The sequence below is a fragment of the Poromitra crassiceps genome (assembly GCF_964638095.1).
Source record: "Poromitra crassiceps genome assembly, chromosome: 28".
In the NCBI taxonomy this organism is placed as follows: Eukaryota; Metazoa; Chordata; class Actinopteri; order Beryciformes; family Melamphaidae; genus Poromitra; species Poromitra crassiceps.
In genome coordinates, this window is record NC_139651.1 from 6,451,685 (window position 1) to 6,469,975 (window position 18,291).

General features: G+C 43.4%; 1 protein-coding gene across 2 annotated transcripts in view; it reads right to left on the reverse strand.

Annotated features, from left to right (window-relative positions):
- Positions 1-1,093: 1,093 nt before the first annotated feature.
- The window catches only part of LOC310799887 (multiple C2 and transmembrane domain-containing protein 2-like), a 53,805-nt gene continuing 36,607 nt past the window's right edge, over positions 1,094-18,291 (reverse strand). For both annotated transcript variants that reach the window (XM_083662490.1, XM_083662489.1), the window contains 15 exons: positions 17,165-17,335; positions 16,341-16,471; positions 15,684-15,870; positions 14,653-14,746; positions 14,432-14,534; positions 14,006-14,108; positions 10,289-10,390; positions 8,049-8,123; positions 7,181-7,300; positions 6,929-7,042; positions 6,020-6,061; positions 5,387-5,496; positions 4,003-4,112; positions 3,311-3,408; positions 1,094-2,870 (listed from right to left, as the gene is read on the reverse strand). In XM_083662490.1, the coding sequence (XP_083518616.1) occupies positions 2,805-2,870; positions 3,311-3,408; positions 4,003-4,112; positions 5,387-5,496; positions 6,020-6,061; positions 6,929-7,042; positions 7,181-7,300; positions 8,049-8,123; positions 10,289-10,390; positions 14,006-14,108; positions 14,432-14,534; positions 14,653-14,746; positions 15,684-15,870; positions 16,341-16,471; positions 17,165-17,335 (1,626 nt within the window). In that variant the 3' untranslated portion in view covers positions 1,094-2,804. The remainder of the gene's footprint in view (positions 2,871-3,310; positions 3,409-4,002; positions 4,113-5,386; positions 5,497-6,019; positions 6,062-6,928; positions 7,043-7,180; positions 7,301-8,048; positions 8,124-10,288; positions 10,391-14,005; positions 14,109-14,431; positions 14,535-14,652; positions 14,747-15,683; positions 15,871-16,340; positions 16,472-17,164; positions 17,336-18,291) is intronic.

Genomic DNA, 18,291 nt, shown 5'->3' on the forward strand with positions numbered 1-18,291 from the left:
ATTATATAAATAGTGAGGCTGAAACCAGGAAATTGTTATACTGTATTGTTGCTTTTAATTAATTTAGAAAGGTGATCTAGAGTCTAAATTGATGTTTGGAAGTCCAGACATTAATCTCTTGCCATAACCAAGTCTACTTAACTATTTATAAATTGACTAAAAACTAAAATATAGCTTTTTCCAGATTTTGACCTATAGCCAGGCACTTCAAAAGTCATATAGAGAGAAATACAATAATAATAAAGCATACAGTCATCCATCTCCCACACCAAACACTCAGGCTCTGTCTGTAACGCAAGTGAGCTTCCTATCACCTAGCTACCTAACTAGATACTTTTATTAATTAGGTATCAATTTTAATATAGGTGACTGAAAAAAGTCTGCCACCAGCCCAGCGATTTCATTAACCAACTGAATTACTCTTCTTGATAGCGGACATTGAAATAAATCACATAGCCTACGTTCCTTAGTTTAATAGGCTATATGAACGCTAATGTGGCCTCATTGGATCAATACCCTCGACCATGCAACCAATATTATTAGTTTTATATATTTTAGTAATTATGCTGCTACCCAACTTGTACCCAACAATCGGATTTGTGCAGTGATCCCCACACCCCTGTATTCCAACATGAGTGGAATTATCGCCATAAAGGGGGGCATATCTATATCGATCTCTCTTTCTATATATAGCTATATACGCACGCATGCACACGCACGCACACACACACACACAACCAAGCGCACTACTATCGAACTTTCCAGGAGTCCAGAAATTAATCTGTTGCCATAACAGAGTCTACTTAACAATTTATAAATGGACTAAAAGCTCAAATATAGCCTTTTTCAGATTCTTACCTATAGCCAGGCACTTCAAAAGTCATACAGAGAGAAATACAGCATCAGTGGCAGTGCCTTCATGGTTCACCAATCAGGTGACGACAGACACCTGTGATCATTACAAAATACATAATTGTTGACATCATATTTCCTTCTGTGAGGAAGCCAAATATAACAGATTACGGCGATCGTTACCAACTGAAGTAGAGCGAGGTAAAGTTCATGTAATGAAACATGTGTGATTGCGGGCTCAGGGAAGTTTGTAGACATTGTGTGATCTGGTGCTTTTATTGCTGCTGGATGGATTGGATGTTGGATGAGGGAGACATACAGACAGAAAGTCATTGCCATTAATAAATACAGTTAGGTATAGAGATACAGTATTGCCCCATCCCAGTCACTACCAAAATGTAAAATACAATATACAGTACATGTATGTAGGTTGACACGATATGATAAAATAGGCACTAATCTTTGCTTATAAAAGAAATGAAAACATCACTTTTCAAAAAGTCAAATGAATCAGTGAATATATGGATACAGCAATCATGAAATGAATCAATCATTCTGCTGTTGACTTTGGATATGGCACTGAGACTGCATAATGGGAACATATGAAAGGTTTCATTGAAAAATAATTGCTAAGGTTGCCTGAAAATAATCTGTTAATATTTCAAAACCACAGATGACCTCAATAACAACTCTAGTGGGGCACCTTAGCTCAAAATTCGATAACAATTTTGCATTTTGTGATAAAAGCATATAATATGGTAGCCTGACTCCGCCAGATGGGGGCGGCATTGTAGGTTGTGAAACAAATGTGAACCAACTTACATCCATCTGGCAGCGTCAGGTTAATAATATGGTACACTTCTTGCCAAAGTCATTGCAAAAAGAATTTGATATAGCGGCATCATAAATTTAGAGGGGGGGATGCTTATTTTTTTTGCGGCCACAGACTGGCAGCATATGGAAATTGTAACTACAATATGTTGTGTGTAGAATAATCTGATATGGACTTGGTGTCAAATCATACATTTCTTATGATGAGGAATTACAATTTGGAACTTTACAATTGCTCAGAAGCTTCCTTCTCTCTCACAATTAATGTGGTTAGGTTTGGGCAGTTATTTTTCGAGTCTTGAATGCCTTCGGCTATGAGTGTACCAAATCTCATGCTTTTATCACAAAATGCACACTTGTTATGCTTAAGGCAGTGGTTCTAAAAAAATTCACATGAAGGACCCCTAAACTGACAAAGAATAGACCATGGACCCCCATTTGATAGGATTTTGTCCCACGGTCTCCCATAATATCATATTATGATAATAGGATTGATGCTTTTAGATGTTTTATTACAGAAAGTGTATAAAACCCATGACCAAAATCGTCATTGTGTTACTTATGAATGGAATTATAGCTAAAATAAATGACCTCCTTTTTGGCTGGGGACCCCCTGGAACCCCCTCAAGGACCCCTGGGGGTCCCCGGACCCCTTAAGGGACACAACCTGGGAAAGCAGCTTGTGATTGATAAATATGAAATAATACATACAACAGTCTGTCTTTTTGGGAAGTATTATTACAAATTGGTCCAGTGACGCGCACATACAGTATACACATCGGTAAATGTCTAACAAAAAGCTGAAAACTAAAACTGCTCCTGTGTGTGGACTGCTTTGGTTAAAAGGTCAACTTTGGGTGCCAAGCTGAAAGGTCTCTTTAGGACTTGGCAGGTCCTCTAGAAGCTGAGGAGAAACATGTCTCTTTAGGACTTGTCAGGTCCTCTGGAAGCTGAGGAGAAACAGGTCTTTTTAGGACTTGTCAGGTCCTCTGGAAGCTGAGGAGAAACAGGTCTCTTTAGGACTTGTCAGGTCCTCTGGACGCTGAGGAGAAACAGGTCTCTTTAGCACTTGTCATGTCCTCTGGAAGCTAAAGGTCTGGTCCAGGCCATAGCAGTGTCTGCTAGGAGACCCTCTTCTTCCTCAACGAGCTCTGTGAGCTGCTGGCTCTCGCCTCACTGTACTGAACCTGCACACACACAAAACAGACACTTTATTCACTTTAACTCTTGTTATGATTTGGCGCTATATAAATATAAAATTGAGTGATTGATTCACTGTATGTGACCTGTTGGCTAACTGTTGGCTCTCTCTCCGTTCCTCTCGTCTACAATATATTGATATCGAGAAAAATCCTTCTGATTATGAAGATATTGATTTCAACCATATTGTCCAGCCCTAGTTTTTATAGCCCTCCCTCGACAAAAATGTACCAGCCGCTACAGCTTGGAGGAGATGCATGTTTGAGGCAGATGTTTTGCCCTTGATGAGGAGTTGATGCCAGCACGCCAACAGTGTCTCATTTTTCAGCCTGGGAACAACAGCTGCCAAGCAGCAGCCCTCCACCAGGGATAGACCACCAGCATAACACAACAGACCAGACTACAGGACTGATCCAGGACAGCTTACCTTCTGCACGTCTGAAGGCACCCTCGACAGGAAGTCCAGCACTTCATTGTTGTCGATGCCGTACGGGTTCCGTAATCTTTTGGTGAATTTATTGATACCTAAAACAGACATTCACACCAACATATGATTACCTCTGTTCTCCATCTGTGATGATTACACGCAAACAAATACCTGCAGCAGAAGACTTGTGCTTCAATTGAGACACAGGAGATACCCGTTCCTCATTTTACTTTCACTTTGTCAAGCTAGAACTTTAGAAACATTTTTAATTAAATGTATATCGATTAAGGAAATGTATTCAAATGCCCATCCCTATAGCAAACCATGAGCAAGTACTGTAGAAGAAACGGGAGCAGAAGAAGCAAAAATGATGGGAAATCCAATATGGTGGAAATTGACTAGACAATGTGCACCTGATACTAGGAAATGATGGCAAGTCAATCAGTTCAGAAGTTATTGGAGAAAATGTAAAGTAGCTTTTTGTAGCACCACCATCTGGCCAATTGGTGTTGGCTGTGATTTCAAACTTACCTGCCAAGTTTGGTGGATGCTGTGGCCCCAGATACTTTTAGCAGAGGAAAAGAAGAAAAGTCCTAACAAATACAAGAGGGTTCCAGCACTATGTGAAGGAGAACATGAATAATCCATAAATCCATAGAAACACCAAACAATGGACAAGTTTTGAGACTCACCCCATAATAAGATGATGTAACGTATGGGCACAAAGTACGTTAGGATTGTTGCAATGACAAAGACCAGGAAAGCCAGGTTGGACAGGAAGGGCGCAGTCCAGTTGAAGGTGCTGCCAAATCAAAATAAGAAAGAGCCGTGGGTGCCAAAGAAGAATATTGCTCGATATGAAATAATATAATATATATATTCTATCATTTTCAAAAATGATAGAAGATTACTGAAGCCCCTGCTTTCACAGACTGGATGGACCCTCTATATTTTACTGACATTGATAGAGGAATCTCAGGTAATAATCTTTTATGGATCCAGAATGAGATGTACATATATGCATATTGGGGGGGGGAACTCAAAATATAAAAATATTTACAATGTCTATTTCAGAGAGCCTAATCATCATCCATTTCATTCTCTGAATGCATCTTTTTTGTGTGTGGAATGAATGAGTCAAATTCAAATGAAAATACATCAACAGTAATGAGCTGGCCTTTTGAGTGGACAATTAAACAGAGATGTAACTTTCTGCCGTGAGGGATCTCACACTCAAAACAATAAGGAAAGACAGGGTTTGATGCTGTCTAAGGCCATGTTCACATTACAGGCAAATCCGATTTGCTGCTAAAGTCATTAATCATCATTATCTTGATTGGTTTCCCAAATCTGATTTGGGAGTGTGTCCACACTGCCACAAATCTGATTTGGGCAAGTCGGATCTGTGTGTCCAGATACAATGAACCCATGAGCCAACATACAATGTTTCTGGCAGTGTTTGCCTGCTCTCTGCTCTTCAAGTCCCCGCCCCCTGCAAAAGACACTCTCAAATCTGATTTGGGTGATCAGCACTGAAGTCACATCAGTCGAAAGCAGATTGGAAACTACCTCCATATGTGGTTTGGGACAAGTGACACAAATCAGACTTAGAGCGTCCAGACTCATAAAACCAATCTGGATAGAATCAATAATAGGTCACTACAGTTCACAAATCGGATTTGGCGTCCTAGTCTGAACATGGCCATAAAGTAGCGTGGGTTTTGTTGTCTTCACCACCATTGTTTTATTTGTAGGTTAGGTTTCCTTCAGTATTTATTGTTCACAAGGTTTTTACCGGGAGCTGAGCTATGCATAGAGGTCTCCTCCTCTCCAAAACAAACAGACTGTGTCATTAAAACTGGTCAAAACAGTCAGTTTCACGTTAAAAGTCACTGTTTCTCCGAGGCTCTTTGGCGGACACAGGAAGTCAGCGAGCCCAGCCGTTTGCTCCGCTTCTCCAATCATTTCAGATCCAGACATCCGAAGACTAAAACCCTTTGCATCACGTTTTGTGTCACTACTCATTTTGAGATATTTGAATGTGGAAATGTTACGTAATGAAGCTTTAATTCTTACTTCTTAATCCTCTCCCCGAAGCTGGCGATCTCCTCCAGCAGGGTCTGTACGGTGATGATGGTGTCCTGCACCATGTGGATCTTCTCCAGCAAACCTTTCCTCTCAGACTCCTACAGCCAAACAACACATCATCAAACCTCTCCTCTCAGGCTCCTACAGCCAAACAACACATCATCAAACCTCTCCTCTCAGACTCCTACAGCCAAACAACACATCATCAAACCTCTCCTCTCAGACTCCTACAGCCAAGCAACACATCATCAAACCTCTCCTCTCAGACTCCTACAGCCAAACAACACATCATCAAACCTCTCCTCTCAGGCTCCTACAGCCAAACAACACATCATCAAACCTCTCCTCTCAGACTCCTACGGCCAAACATTTATCACGTGATTTATCCAAGGCTTTTGATACCATAGTATTGAATAAAAGGGATTTAACAACAGGACCATAGACCATAGGTAGATACCTTTGTCAATAGACAAACAATAGACAGACAGGCAGACAGACAGGCAGACAGGCAGACAGACAGACAGACAGACAGACAAGCAGCAACATACTATAAGAATAGAGATCGCTTAGTTGGCAAAGAGACCTGTCAACATAGAACATCAAAAATAGATGGGTAGATACCTTCTCATCATCCTCATCTTCATCACCCAGGTCCATGTTATCCTGAAACAACAGCGGTAATGTGAAGGTGAGAGACTAGCTAACATGTTCTACACAAAAACTAACTGGACATTTTTAAAGTTAAGCTGAAACACCATTTGCACACTATGTAGTCTCTCCCCAGACTCAAATATTACGTAGAATCGCTGCGCTCCGCATACTACATAAATGAGTCTGTGCCACTTCACAGCCACTGCTGGTTTTTGAAGGCGGGTTGAAATTGAATGAGCGGTTCGAAAAATGGGCTGCGCCTCCCGTGTCGTCTGATCGCCAAGTCGTTACTGATTGGGGAGGACTGAATCCATCACTGGCATATGACTGGCCAAGTGAATGGTTCCCTCCCATAACCAGCCGGCTGAGGGAAAGTGTCCCAGACCCAGAGAGAGATCTGCAGCATGCAGTAACGTAGTGTATCAGCGGAAGAACTCTCATGGGTCTGGCGTTGAGACTACACACTATGTGACTCCTTATCGTGACGTATTTGCGAGTCAAACAGGGTAGAGGCGGCACATAGCGCGTGGAGGAGTTTGATTTGACCGTTGGAAAGTGGGAGCGTCTGGGATGAGGGATTGGAGTGGACTGACTGACTCACAACAGGGTCTGTGGATCACGAGGTCATGCTTTCTGGAAAGTGACCCCGTTGAGTTTTTCAAATGTATTCTTGGCGCTTGGAGCATCACAAGCCTAGTGCCATCCATTCCCATTGTATTGGAGAGAAGGCAGACCTCTCTACGGCCGATATCTCCAAAAATCCAGATCTAATAGCACTGCAGGTGAGAGGGAAAATTGTGTACTTTGGATTTTAGGGTGCGCTGCTGTCCCTTTAAAGCTAAGTGGAATATTGCGTTAAAGGAGAAGCTGTAGACTCACCAGGTCCTGACTGACCCGACCAGAGGCTATCTGGAGGTAGTTCCAGGCGAAGAGCAGAACCAGGAAGAGGGGTAGCATGTAGAACTCCCAGTACCAGACGGTCACCAGAAACACCTGCACACAGGCCACAGGGCACAGGGCAAGGTCATTACAGATCACTGCAACTCTACTAAAACTAGGTGTGAAAACTATATATTGAAATAAAAATAAATGGTAGGGGGCGTGGCTTAACACTGTATGAAGGCAGGTTACCAGGAAGGCGATCAGGCTCCTCTGGACGCTCTCCCACTGGAAGCAGCTTTTGATGTACTGCAGCGTGGCCATGACGGCTCTGTACAGCATCTGCACGCGCGCCACGTTCCTGGCCAGGATCTGAAACACGGGGTCGAAACATGGAAAGGGTTAAAGGCACACTCCGCCCATTTGCAACCAAATTGTATCATTACAACATCAGTGGAATATCTGAAAACTGTAAAGCGTTTTGCAGGAATTCATTTAGTTTGACAGCTATTGAAAGTTGATTGGAGTTGTGTTGTGGATCGGACCAGTGATAGTAGCAGAACAGCGAGCCAGTCACAGTTGGGGTCAATTCATGTTCAATTCAGCCAATTCAGGAAGACCAAAGCTGTCCGAAAAGGAAGGACTGGAAACCTGCTGCGAGTTCAGATTCAGCTCATAAAGAACCAATGGGCCTTTTTTTCACAGCGGCCATTTTGTGTCTAAAAGGCGTGGTAAATAAATAAAGGTGCAACCAAAACATTAATGAGAGCCCCACCAATGGAACACCTACAGCAAATGGATTGGAAGTTGGAAACCCTTATTAATGTTTTGGTTGCACCTGTTTACCCGGATTTTTAGACGCAAAATGGCTGCTGTGAAAACGGTTAATCGATAAATGAACCTGGTATCATTTGTCCGACCTCTCTTATACCCCGCTCCCTCTCTCTGTGTTAGGTTTTCTTTTCCAACTATTGTTGACCTCCGACCTCTGTTGTCTTGGGAAATTTACTTATTCTGTCGTTCGGTATGAGGACGTGTTGCATCTTACAGTTGATTGAGCTGAAAGTGAATACGCCCCCTGCTGGACTATACAGTCAATTCACAGCTTCTTTCAGCAAACCTTTTTGGAAAACTTTGGATTATCCTCGATGAAGCTTTTCTCCTTGGGGTGGAAGGTTCTTATACTCGCTCTGACCTGAGGAGAAAAACAAGTCATCAAGCCAAAGAGAAGCACACAGGGGGGGAGGAACAACACAACAACATCAACAACAACAACAACAACAACAACACCACCACCACTGTACCACCACTGTACTGTAGATGTTCTGTGCCCAGCAGGGCTCCTGTCAGGTGCTGGTTAGAGACAACAGTCATACTACCACACACTGAAAAGGTTCTGACCTCTTTCCTATTTAAAGTGATAATCTCCAAGATTTCAGTTTTGTTCTCTTGGGTGACACCTATGGCGATGAGTGGTAATTGCAGGTAAGATCCAAGCAATGTTGACATTAGTCAGTTTGTTCAGTTTGTTCAGCCATAGTTAACACGTTCACTGCCAATGACGAGTTGAGTCGTCAAAAAAAATCCAACGGTTGACTGCCAATGACGAGTTGAGTCGTCAAAAAAAAAAAAAAAAATTTTGACGGTGGGACGTGGATCAACGCCCCCCACGTCTCCTATAAAAATATTGGAGCCACCGAACGTGTACAACCCATTCCACCGACCCACTAAGTGGCGACAGTGCTCTCCAGACTAGAAAAAGCCGAGCCAAAACTGCAGGGGAACGCGCGAGGAAACCATTATCATACTGTAAAATGGATTGGCGAAAACGCTTTCGCTTTCGCGCATTATCGCGCTGGGAGCTGGCGGTGGGGGATTGCAAATTTGCATAATAGATTATGGGTGAAACACACTTTGAAACACCAGCAGAAAGCGCAGAATCGCACGCAGCTTCATTCCAGCTGAGCTCAACCGAAAACCCAGAAACGAACGAGCCTCATTCTCATACTGTAGGCGAAAACGCTTTCACGCTGGTGCACACGGGCGCACAACGGTGGGGGGTTCCAAAAATAGACTGGGTGGAAAACACACTTTGAAACACGCAGCATAAAGCCTAGAATCGCACAAAGCTTCATCAAAGCTCTCAAACCCAAGAAACGAGTGAGCCCCATCCACACTCGCCGACGAGGGGGCTGCCAGGGAGGGAGGCTGCTCACTGCTCAGACAGGCAGTAGAAACTCGCTTGTGACAAACGCTGCTGAAAGCCACCAGACACGCCCACGGAGGGAGGAGTTTGAAGGAGAGGGCGTTCAGAACTATATTGTTTAGATGTCTGATCTCTCACTGATGCCAAAAATAAATGGTTAAAGTGACTGTTCTGCCTGTTTGATTGAATTTCACAAAACTGCGATTATCTCAGCTTTCAGTCTCAGATGCTGAAACCATGCTGTACTCAACGGCTAATATCTACATAACTACTAACTCTACAAACTAACTCTTTTAGACAGAGAAAGCACACATTCTATTAGTACTTTTGTGAACTTTGTGTTCACAAAGTCCAAGCAGAAAATAATCCTCGGCTCTTGTAAAATGAGCCAGAATCCTCAAAAAAACCCTCTGGCAGAAGCTACCTACAGTAAAAAAAAAACGGCTGGCAGTGAATGTGTTAAGGGGTGGGTGGGAGTCATTTCACTGTTCATCACATGATTGGAACAGGACAGGACAGGAAAAAAGTCAACGGGAGTGGGCGGGAGCGGGAATCATGACAACAATACTACTACAATACTAACGTTACTACTATACTGGGTAAATGGTGTCAATTAAAACTGCGGTAGAACACAAAGTCATCTAAAAAGGATGGGGAGAACATGAAATCAAAATCATAGTGTTGCCTAAAGACTCCCGTGTCACCCTCTGATTTGCAACGGCCATCGAGCTCTCGTGTCCTCGTTGTGAGCCGAACCACTTCTACTTACGGGGTTAAAAATGACCTCCAGCTCCAGGGAGATGAGCCGAACCACTTCTACTTACGGGGTTAAAAATGACCTCCAGCTCCAGAGAGATGAGCCGAACCACTTCTACTTACGGGGTTAAAAATGACCTCCAGCTCCAGAGAGATGAGCCGAACCACTTCTACTTACGGGGTTAAAAATGACCTCCAGCTCCAGGGAGATGAGCTGAACCACTTCTACTTACGGGGTTAAAAATGACCTCCAGCTCCAGAGAGATGAGCCGAACCACTTCTACTTACGGGGTTAAAAATGACCTCCAGCTCCAGAGAGATGAGCCGAACCCCTTCTACTTACGGGGTTAAAAATGACCTCCAGCTCCAGAGAGATGAGCCGAACCACTTCTACTTACGGGGTTAAAAATGACCTCCAGCTCCAGAGAGATGCTGCCCTTAGAGAAACCTCCTAAATCCTCTTTCTTCAGTGGGAAGGTGATCTGCTGGCCGTTGTGGATCTGCAAGGACAGAAAGGAAGGGCATCAGGTGCTGCACTCAGCTGTGAGCTGGATGACATCTTATTAAAGCCACCATGGCACACCAATCAATCAATCAATCAATGCCAACGGACTTTGGATAATGTTTGATTGGTGGGCCACGGGCTAAACACAAACAAGGTTTGAACATGTGGAATCTGACCAAACATCTCCAAACAAGGACAGACGGCCATGGCACACCAAACATCTGTGTTTGTTGTCGAATGTTTAATTGGTGTGTGGTGGCCTTAGAAATCAGACGATATTTGGCTTGTTTATTGTTATTCGGCCGCCGACAAAGCAGACTAGAGCCAACAGTGTGGGGCGCACGACAAATACTAAGAGCGACAGACATGGCCGACACTGACTGTGGGCTTGGAGTGTCTGGGGCTTTAGTTAACAAACACCCTAATTATTTTCAGTGTTGGGCAAGTTACTTTCAAAATGTAATACTGTATACTACATATTACTAGTTACTTTCATTTGAAAGTAATAAGTTACTTTACAATATTACTTTCTGTGTAGAGTAACTCATTACTTATTACACTACTTTTGCATTACTTTTACCAAAACAACAGCAGCAGCAGAATGACATGGCTGCCCCGGAACATCACGAAAAATAATTTCAACCGCCTTGAAGTCAGTGTAAACAATCCAAAATTCTAAATATTACTTTCCTTTGTTATTGTCATCTATAGTGGTTATTTGCATAAAAACACACAGTTCGATTAGGAAATGATTGTATCTTTTTTAAATATGTGCTTTGATTTAATAAAATGTAACTCAATTTGTAACTTGAGTTACTTGAGAAAGTAACTGGTATATTATTGCTGAAATCCTTTAAGTAATAAGTTATATTACTGAGTTACTGCTAAAAGTAATATATTACATGTAATATGTTACTTTTGTAATGAGTTACCCCCAACACTGTTTATTTTAATGTAGACAGAGAGTGCGAGGAGCATGGCCGTAACTAGCTATGAGAACGGGGAGGTCCGGACCTCCCCTAATATTTCAGAGGGGGGGAAAAAAAAAAAAAAAAAAATTATAAAACAATCTGCATGGAAAAGCATGAAAAACACGGGATCGCTTTTATTTTGAAACGAAAGGCAGGTCAGGCAGGAAGTCATCTGACGCCGCGTCCGCGGTAACTTGATTCCGAGAGAGCAGCAGCATGGTGGTGAGTGATGACTGTCTGTCTGCCTGGCGAGATAATTGAAGGTGAGCGAGCTGCGAGACAGTGAGCGAGAGAACGACAGACAGTGAGTGACACTGACAGATTTTTTAGCAACAACCAAGAAAGTAAGTGTCTAGTCTGTCTCTTAAAGGACGGCTTTACCGTGGGGAATATGAATATATATCAATCTCACGCCCCTAAGATTTTAGAATCCGTTGAAATTATTTGAAATTGGAGCTTCACTGCCTGACCTATCAGGCATCTCTCACATTTTTAGGGAAGCCGGGTGACGCGTTACGAGTCACCCGGCTTCCCTCCCCGCTTGCGGAACTCGAGGGCCTATGAACTACAAGTCTTGTGAGCCATGGTCCCGACTCCCGCCTCTAGAGGTCCTCCACGCCCCTTCAGAGCTCTCGACGAAAAGCAAAAGGCAGCCATCTTGTTCACCCGCATAGAATACTGTAGCTAGGTTAGCTTTCCATAGCTCCTTGCCAAGAGACCATATCTCTGGAACGGAAGCACCAAAAGACACGGGACTGGCGGCATTGGAAAGCTCGTCAAATTTTACATCTAATAGTAGGTGAGTTGAAGTAACGAAATCAACGCTGAGCAATGTACCCATTTTTACCCATTTTTACAGAAAATAGTTACAACATCAGATGCGCGTAACTCCTACGAAAATGCCTTAAAATGGATGAATTTTTTTTTATGAAGACATCTCCCGACATATATACTACCGTTTACTAGGGGTGTCACGATACACTCAGTTCACGATACGATACGTATCACGATACTGGGTTCACGATAACGATACGATACGATACGATTTTAACAATATTTTTTTAAACTTGAATAATGACAATATATGACTGGAAAAGTAGTATTTTATTTGAAATGCACAAATACAAAACATGCTGTTGTGGGAAATTGTTATTACAATAACAACTAGAAAAAACATGAGATTGGAGATAAGGCTTATCTTGAAATAGAATGAGTTACACCGTCACTTAGATTTACTTTGAACTAAAAGGTTTCTCAGCAGTATAAATTCTCATTATGCATCTTCAGTTTTTCTTCAAACTCAAACAACAAGACTTTTCTTAGTCTATTTTTTATGCATCTTCAATTTTTCCTGTCAAGTAAACAGTTTTGCCAGAAACTCAATTGAATGGTTTCTCTCCTGTATAACTTCTCATGTGTCTCTTCAGAGACTTGTTCAACTGAACTACTTTCCACACATTGAACTTCAACAAACAAAGACGTTTCTTTGTCTATTTTTTGGAAAAAAAAAAAAAAAAAAAAAAAATTCACGATATGAGATTTCATCTCAACGATACATATCGTGACGTTTTACTATCGCGAAATTTCGTGGGACGATATATTGTGACACCCCTACCGTTTACATTTGGTGCAATTTGGAGGCAATTTTATTTTCGATTTATTTCTTCTTCTTTGTATCTTTTATTGTCGAAGCCTTCTTCTTCTTCTTCTTCTTTGAGTTTTATGGCGGTTGGCAAACATATATGTGCATTACCGCCACCTACTGGAGTTTGATATCAGCCAAATGCCTGAGGGGTGGGCATGAAAACGAAGGCCACGCGAGCCCAGTGCATTGTGGGAAATGTAGTATTTCGGGTCCCCGCACCCGCCCCTCCCCTCCACCACCCCCCCCCCCTCCACACAGAGTGGATTTCTGGTGATATCTCTGGCGGGAAACAACCAATTTCAAAAATTTCAACGGATTCTAAAACCTTAGGGGCGTCAGATTGAATATATATTCATATTCCCCACGGTAAAGCAGTCCTTTAAGTAATGTTACCTGTGTGACACGTTGGGATGCTACTGGCTAATCATGCATGATGCCAATTGCCAAGCTCCCGAAGTCAGGTATGCAGGTGGCTATATGCATGGTTTCAGTTTCATGACCCAATAAGTAACAAAAAGAGGTGGTGTAAAGTTAAAAACAACATAATATATTTTATTTTTCAATCGTTCCTATCAGGAATAAATAAATGTCCCTCTGTATGTTTTTTTTTATTATCGATGATGACTTTGTGTGTTGTGTACGGCTTGGGTTGTGTACCTGTGTTTGTAGGTGTCATTTTGATATGAATTTGGCTAAAACAGTTTGTGTTTGTTAGTTACAATTATGTTGACAGGAGAGCTGAGCAGGTGGTGACATGAAAGAGAATATACTGAATAATGACATCACAACAGTATAATCCTAATGTTGATTTAAAATGATATATTACTCTAAATATGGCTAAAAAAGGGGGAAAAAACCCCTCAAATTATTTTCGGCGGCGCCTTGCGGGCGCCGCCTAATCCGCCTCCCCTTGCTGGACCTCCCCTATTTCGGGACCCTGGTTACGGCCCTGGCGAGGAGAGATGTTGTCTGTGCGATGAGCGGCTCGGCGTACCGAGAGCAAGTGGACGGCCACTTTTCCTAGGAAGTCTGGAGGCTTGTCTCCGTCCTCGTCGAAGATGGTCACCACCAGAACTTCATGGACGTCTCTGACAGGACTGAGGAAACAGGCAAAGGTCAACCACAGAACACCCAGTGGATATGAAGAGGTACTACACATATACACAGAACACAGCGAAACAATGTCCCATCACTAAAATACACACAGGGCGCAGCGTCTCTCAACATAAACACACTGCCACACTATTATATGGGCCAGAAGTGATCGTTTTGAGGGGAAATGTTTGTATAATTATAGCATGTTTTTTTTATGAAATAGTTGCATAGTAAACCTTTAACGACTGCATTTAGTCTTAACAAAAGAATGGTAGTGGATCGGTTAGAGATTTGGCGTAAGGAAAGTAGTCATGCTCAAACGGACAATGTAAAGACTTGATTCCACTCTGGATGGAGCGTCTTGTAGACGGTGTGGCTCTGCAACCTGTCGTTACCCAGCTCCAGAACACAGAAGGGGTCGCTCTTCCCTACAGAAAGACAGAAAACATGCTCAGACTCCGACATGCCAGCCCTCGTACAGTACACTGACTTATACACCGACTTTAAAGGAGTAAAGAGTGTGTTTAATGCAAAACACTGCGGTACCGTTTAGATCAGCAGACAGCAGATCTGTAGCCTTGCTCACTTTGACTTGAAGGAAGCCGACATCATGAAGGTTTGTCATGGAACTTTTCAAACTCTGAGGGACAGTTAGCAGACAGGCAGAAAGCAATTTGGAAATGTTAAATGAGATGTCATTCACAATCACAATATAGTCTCAACGCCAGACCCATGAGAGTTCTTACGCTGATACACTATGTTACTGCAGTGCATGCTGCAGATCTCTCTCTGGGTCTGGGACACTCCTCTCACCAAACATGGGCATAGAATCTTGGCCAGTGATTGACGAGTGGTGGATCCACCAATCAGTAATGACTTTGCGATCAGAGAGGCCCACCCACTTTGGATCTCTATAGATCAGGATTGTGATGTAGGTATTAAAGTGACACATCCATGCTAGCATATAGTTAGCATACTGACACATCCATGCTAGCATATAGTTAGCATACTGACACATCCATGCTAGGATATAGTTAGCATACTGACACATCCATACTAGCATATAGTTAGCATACTGACACATCCATGCTAGCATATAGTTAGCATACTGACACATCCATGCTAGGATATAGTTAGCATACTGACACATCCATGCTAGGATATAGTTAGCATACTGACACATCCATGCTAGCATATAGTTAGCATACTGACGCATCCATGCTAGCATATAGTTAGCATACTGACGCATCCATGCTAGCATAATAGTTAGCATACTGACGCATCAATGCTAGGATATAGTTAGCATACTGACGCATCCATGCTAGGATATAGTTAGCATACTGACACATCCATGCTAGCATATAGTTAGCATACTGACACATCCATGCTAGCATATAGTTAGCACACTGACACATCCATGCTAGCATATAGTTAGCATACTGACACATCCATGCTAGCATATAGTTAGCACACTGACACATCCATACTAGGATATAGTTAGCACACTGACACATCCATGCTAGCATATAGTTAGCATACTGACACATCCATACTAGCATAATAGTTAGCATACTGACATATCTTTCCAGCTGGCTCTGTCGCTCGTGGGCTTCGTCAAGTGGTGCAGCACAGATGTCGGAGATGGAAACGCCACTGCACATGCTCAGTGCAACCAGGAAGACCAGGTGTCCTCGGCCGTGGTTCAAAGTGTGTGTGATCAGCTGGTTTTGATTGACAGGAATGGTGGACAGCTCTACCTCACACCTGTACACGCGCAAGCATGCACGCACGCACGCACGCACGCACACACGCACGCACACACACACACACACACACACACACACACACACACACACACACACACACACACACACACACACACACACACACACAGGAGCAGGCAAACAAAAGTACACGTGCACGTTCAACCTCCGGGTCTGAAAAATGACGAAAACACAGAAGTGCCAAAAACTGCAGTTCCTCGAAAGGCCACTTGAGGCTGGTCGTTCTCCATAGACCCCCATGTTAAAATCCCCAACTTTACAACTAGAAAATTAACATGTCTAGAGCCTGGTTCAAACTAGAACGACCGCACCGCAGATATATGCCTCCGCCAACAAGTGAGCAGTCGACATCCATGTCTGTCCAAACTTTGACATTTGAGCCAAATGTGAAGAAATTCCATCAATAACTATCCCATTAACATCCCTACTGTAGCTGAAGGCCAGACTCACGTTCCCAAACAGGTCTCGCTCCTCCGGCCCTCCTTGGACCAGAGCTCCACCTCCATGGTGTCTGGACCATGCGGGAAGTGGTTGAAGGTGAACCTCTCCCTCCACTGAGGATTTGCCACTTTGGACTGGTTCTAAGGAGAGAGGACCATGAGAGAGAGCCTTCATTAAACTGGTTCTGAGGAGAGAGGACCATGAGAGAGATAGCCTTAATTAAACTGGTTCTAAGGAGAGAGGACCATGAGAGAGAGAGCCTTAAACTGGTTCTGAGGAGAGAGGACCATGAGAGAGAGAGAACCTTAAACTGGTTCTGAGGAGAGAGGACCATGAGATGGAGAGAACCTTAAACTGGTTCTGAGGAGAGAGGACCATGAGAGGGAGAGAACCTTAAACTGGTTCTGAGGAGGACCATGAGAGAGATAGCCTTAATTAAACTGGTTCTAAGGAGAGAGGACCATGAGAGAGAGAGAACCTTAAACTGGTTCTGAGGAGAGAGGACCATGAGATGGAGAGAACCTTAAACTGGTTCTGAGGAGAGAGGATCATGAGAGGGAGAGAACCTTAAACTGGTTCTGAGGAGAGAGGACCATGAGAGAGAGAGTCTTAATTAAACTGGTTCTGAGGAGAGAGGACCATGAGAGAGAGAGCCTTAATTAAATTGGTTCTAAGGAGAGAGGACCATGAGAGAGAGAGTAGCAAATAGTGATCCATCACCATAGATGTCATCCAGTCAGCCAATTAGAGCTCGGGCATTTCATGCCACACATGTAACAAGTCCCGCCCATCTCTCCTTGGCTCTTACTCAATTGAGTCTCCTAGCACTTTACCTTGCTTTTGTATCTCTGCTCTCCCAGTTTGAAGCGGACAAACAGCTGCCCTCCCTGGGCCTCTAGGGGGAGCTCATGACCCTCCACCAGAGTCACAGCCACCACCGAACTCCACAGCTGGCCCTTCCTCAATGCCTCCGACAGACGCCGGCTCCCAGGAGAACCTCCTGACTGCAGGGGGAGAGGAGGAGGTGAGGAGAGGAGGAGAGGCGAGGAAGAGAGAGGAGGCGAGGTGAGGAGGTGAGGAGAGAGGAGGCGAGGCGAGGGGAGGGGAGAGAGTGGGTTTGGGAGTAGAGAGGAGTTGAAGAGTGGGGGTGAGAAGAGAAGATGAGGATGAGGATGGGAACAGAGGAGAGGATGGATGGATGGATAAATAAATAAATAAATAAATAAATAAATAAATAAGACCAACCCCTAGAGATAATATCACAGATTGTGATATTTTGGCGAGGCGTGTGGCGATATACCATTTTTGTTCTTGCCCAAGCCTAAACACAACAACTTAGCATGCACACATGCATCAAACAGAAAAAGGGAAGGACGTAAGCAAAAAAAAAACACTAGTGACGTAAAGCAGGTGAACAGGTACCCAAAGCATTTCTACATGAATACCTCACATTCACCCATTCACACACCGACAGTGTCTGCAGCCATACGAGGCACTCGTCAGGAGCAGTTAGGTGTTCAGTGTCTTGCTCAAGGACACTTCGACGCACTACAGCGAGGAGCCAGCCTCGAACCGGGAACCTTTCCGATTCCCAGGCGACAGCTCTAACTCCTGAGCTAATGCTGCCCCTAAAACACAATGTACACAATTTATAGGAAGACTAGGGGACCTAGTATATAGATGTGTGATGGTGACGGTCAGTACTACTGTAAATATCCACAATTAGACTGCATCAATCACAGCTTATTTAAGGATAACTAATGAAAGTGGGCAGCATGGAGGAAGACTGCGAGAGTATCGGGATTTATCAGTAAAATTGTAACGTTATAACGTTGATCTATTAAGGTCTACTGGCGCTCTCTGTGTGACACATGTGGTTTACCTGCGCCTTGTCCTATCTGCTACACTTACTACAGGGGTACTTCAAAGAAAGGATGGAATGACATTTTTTAATGAATAA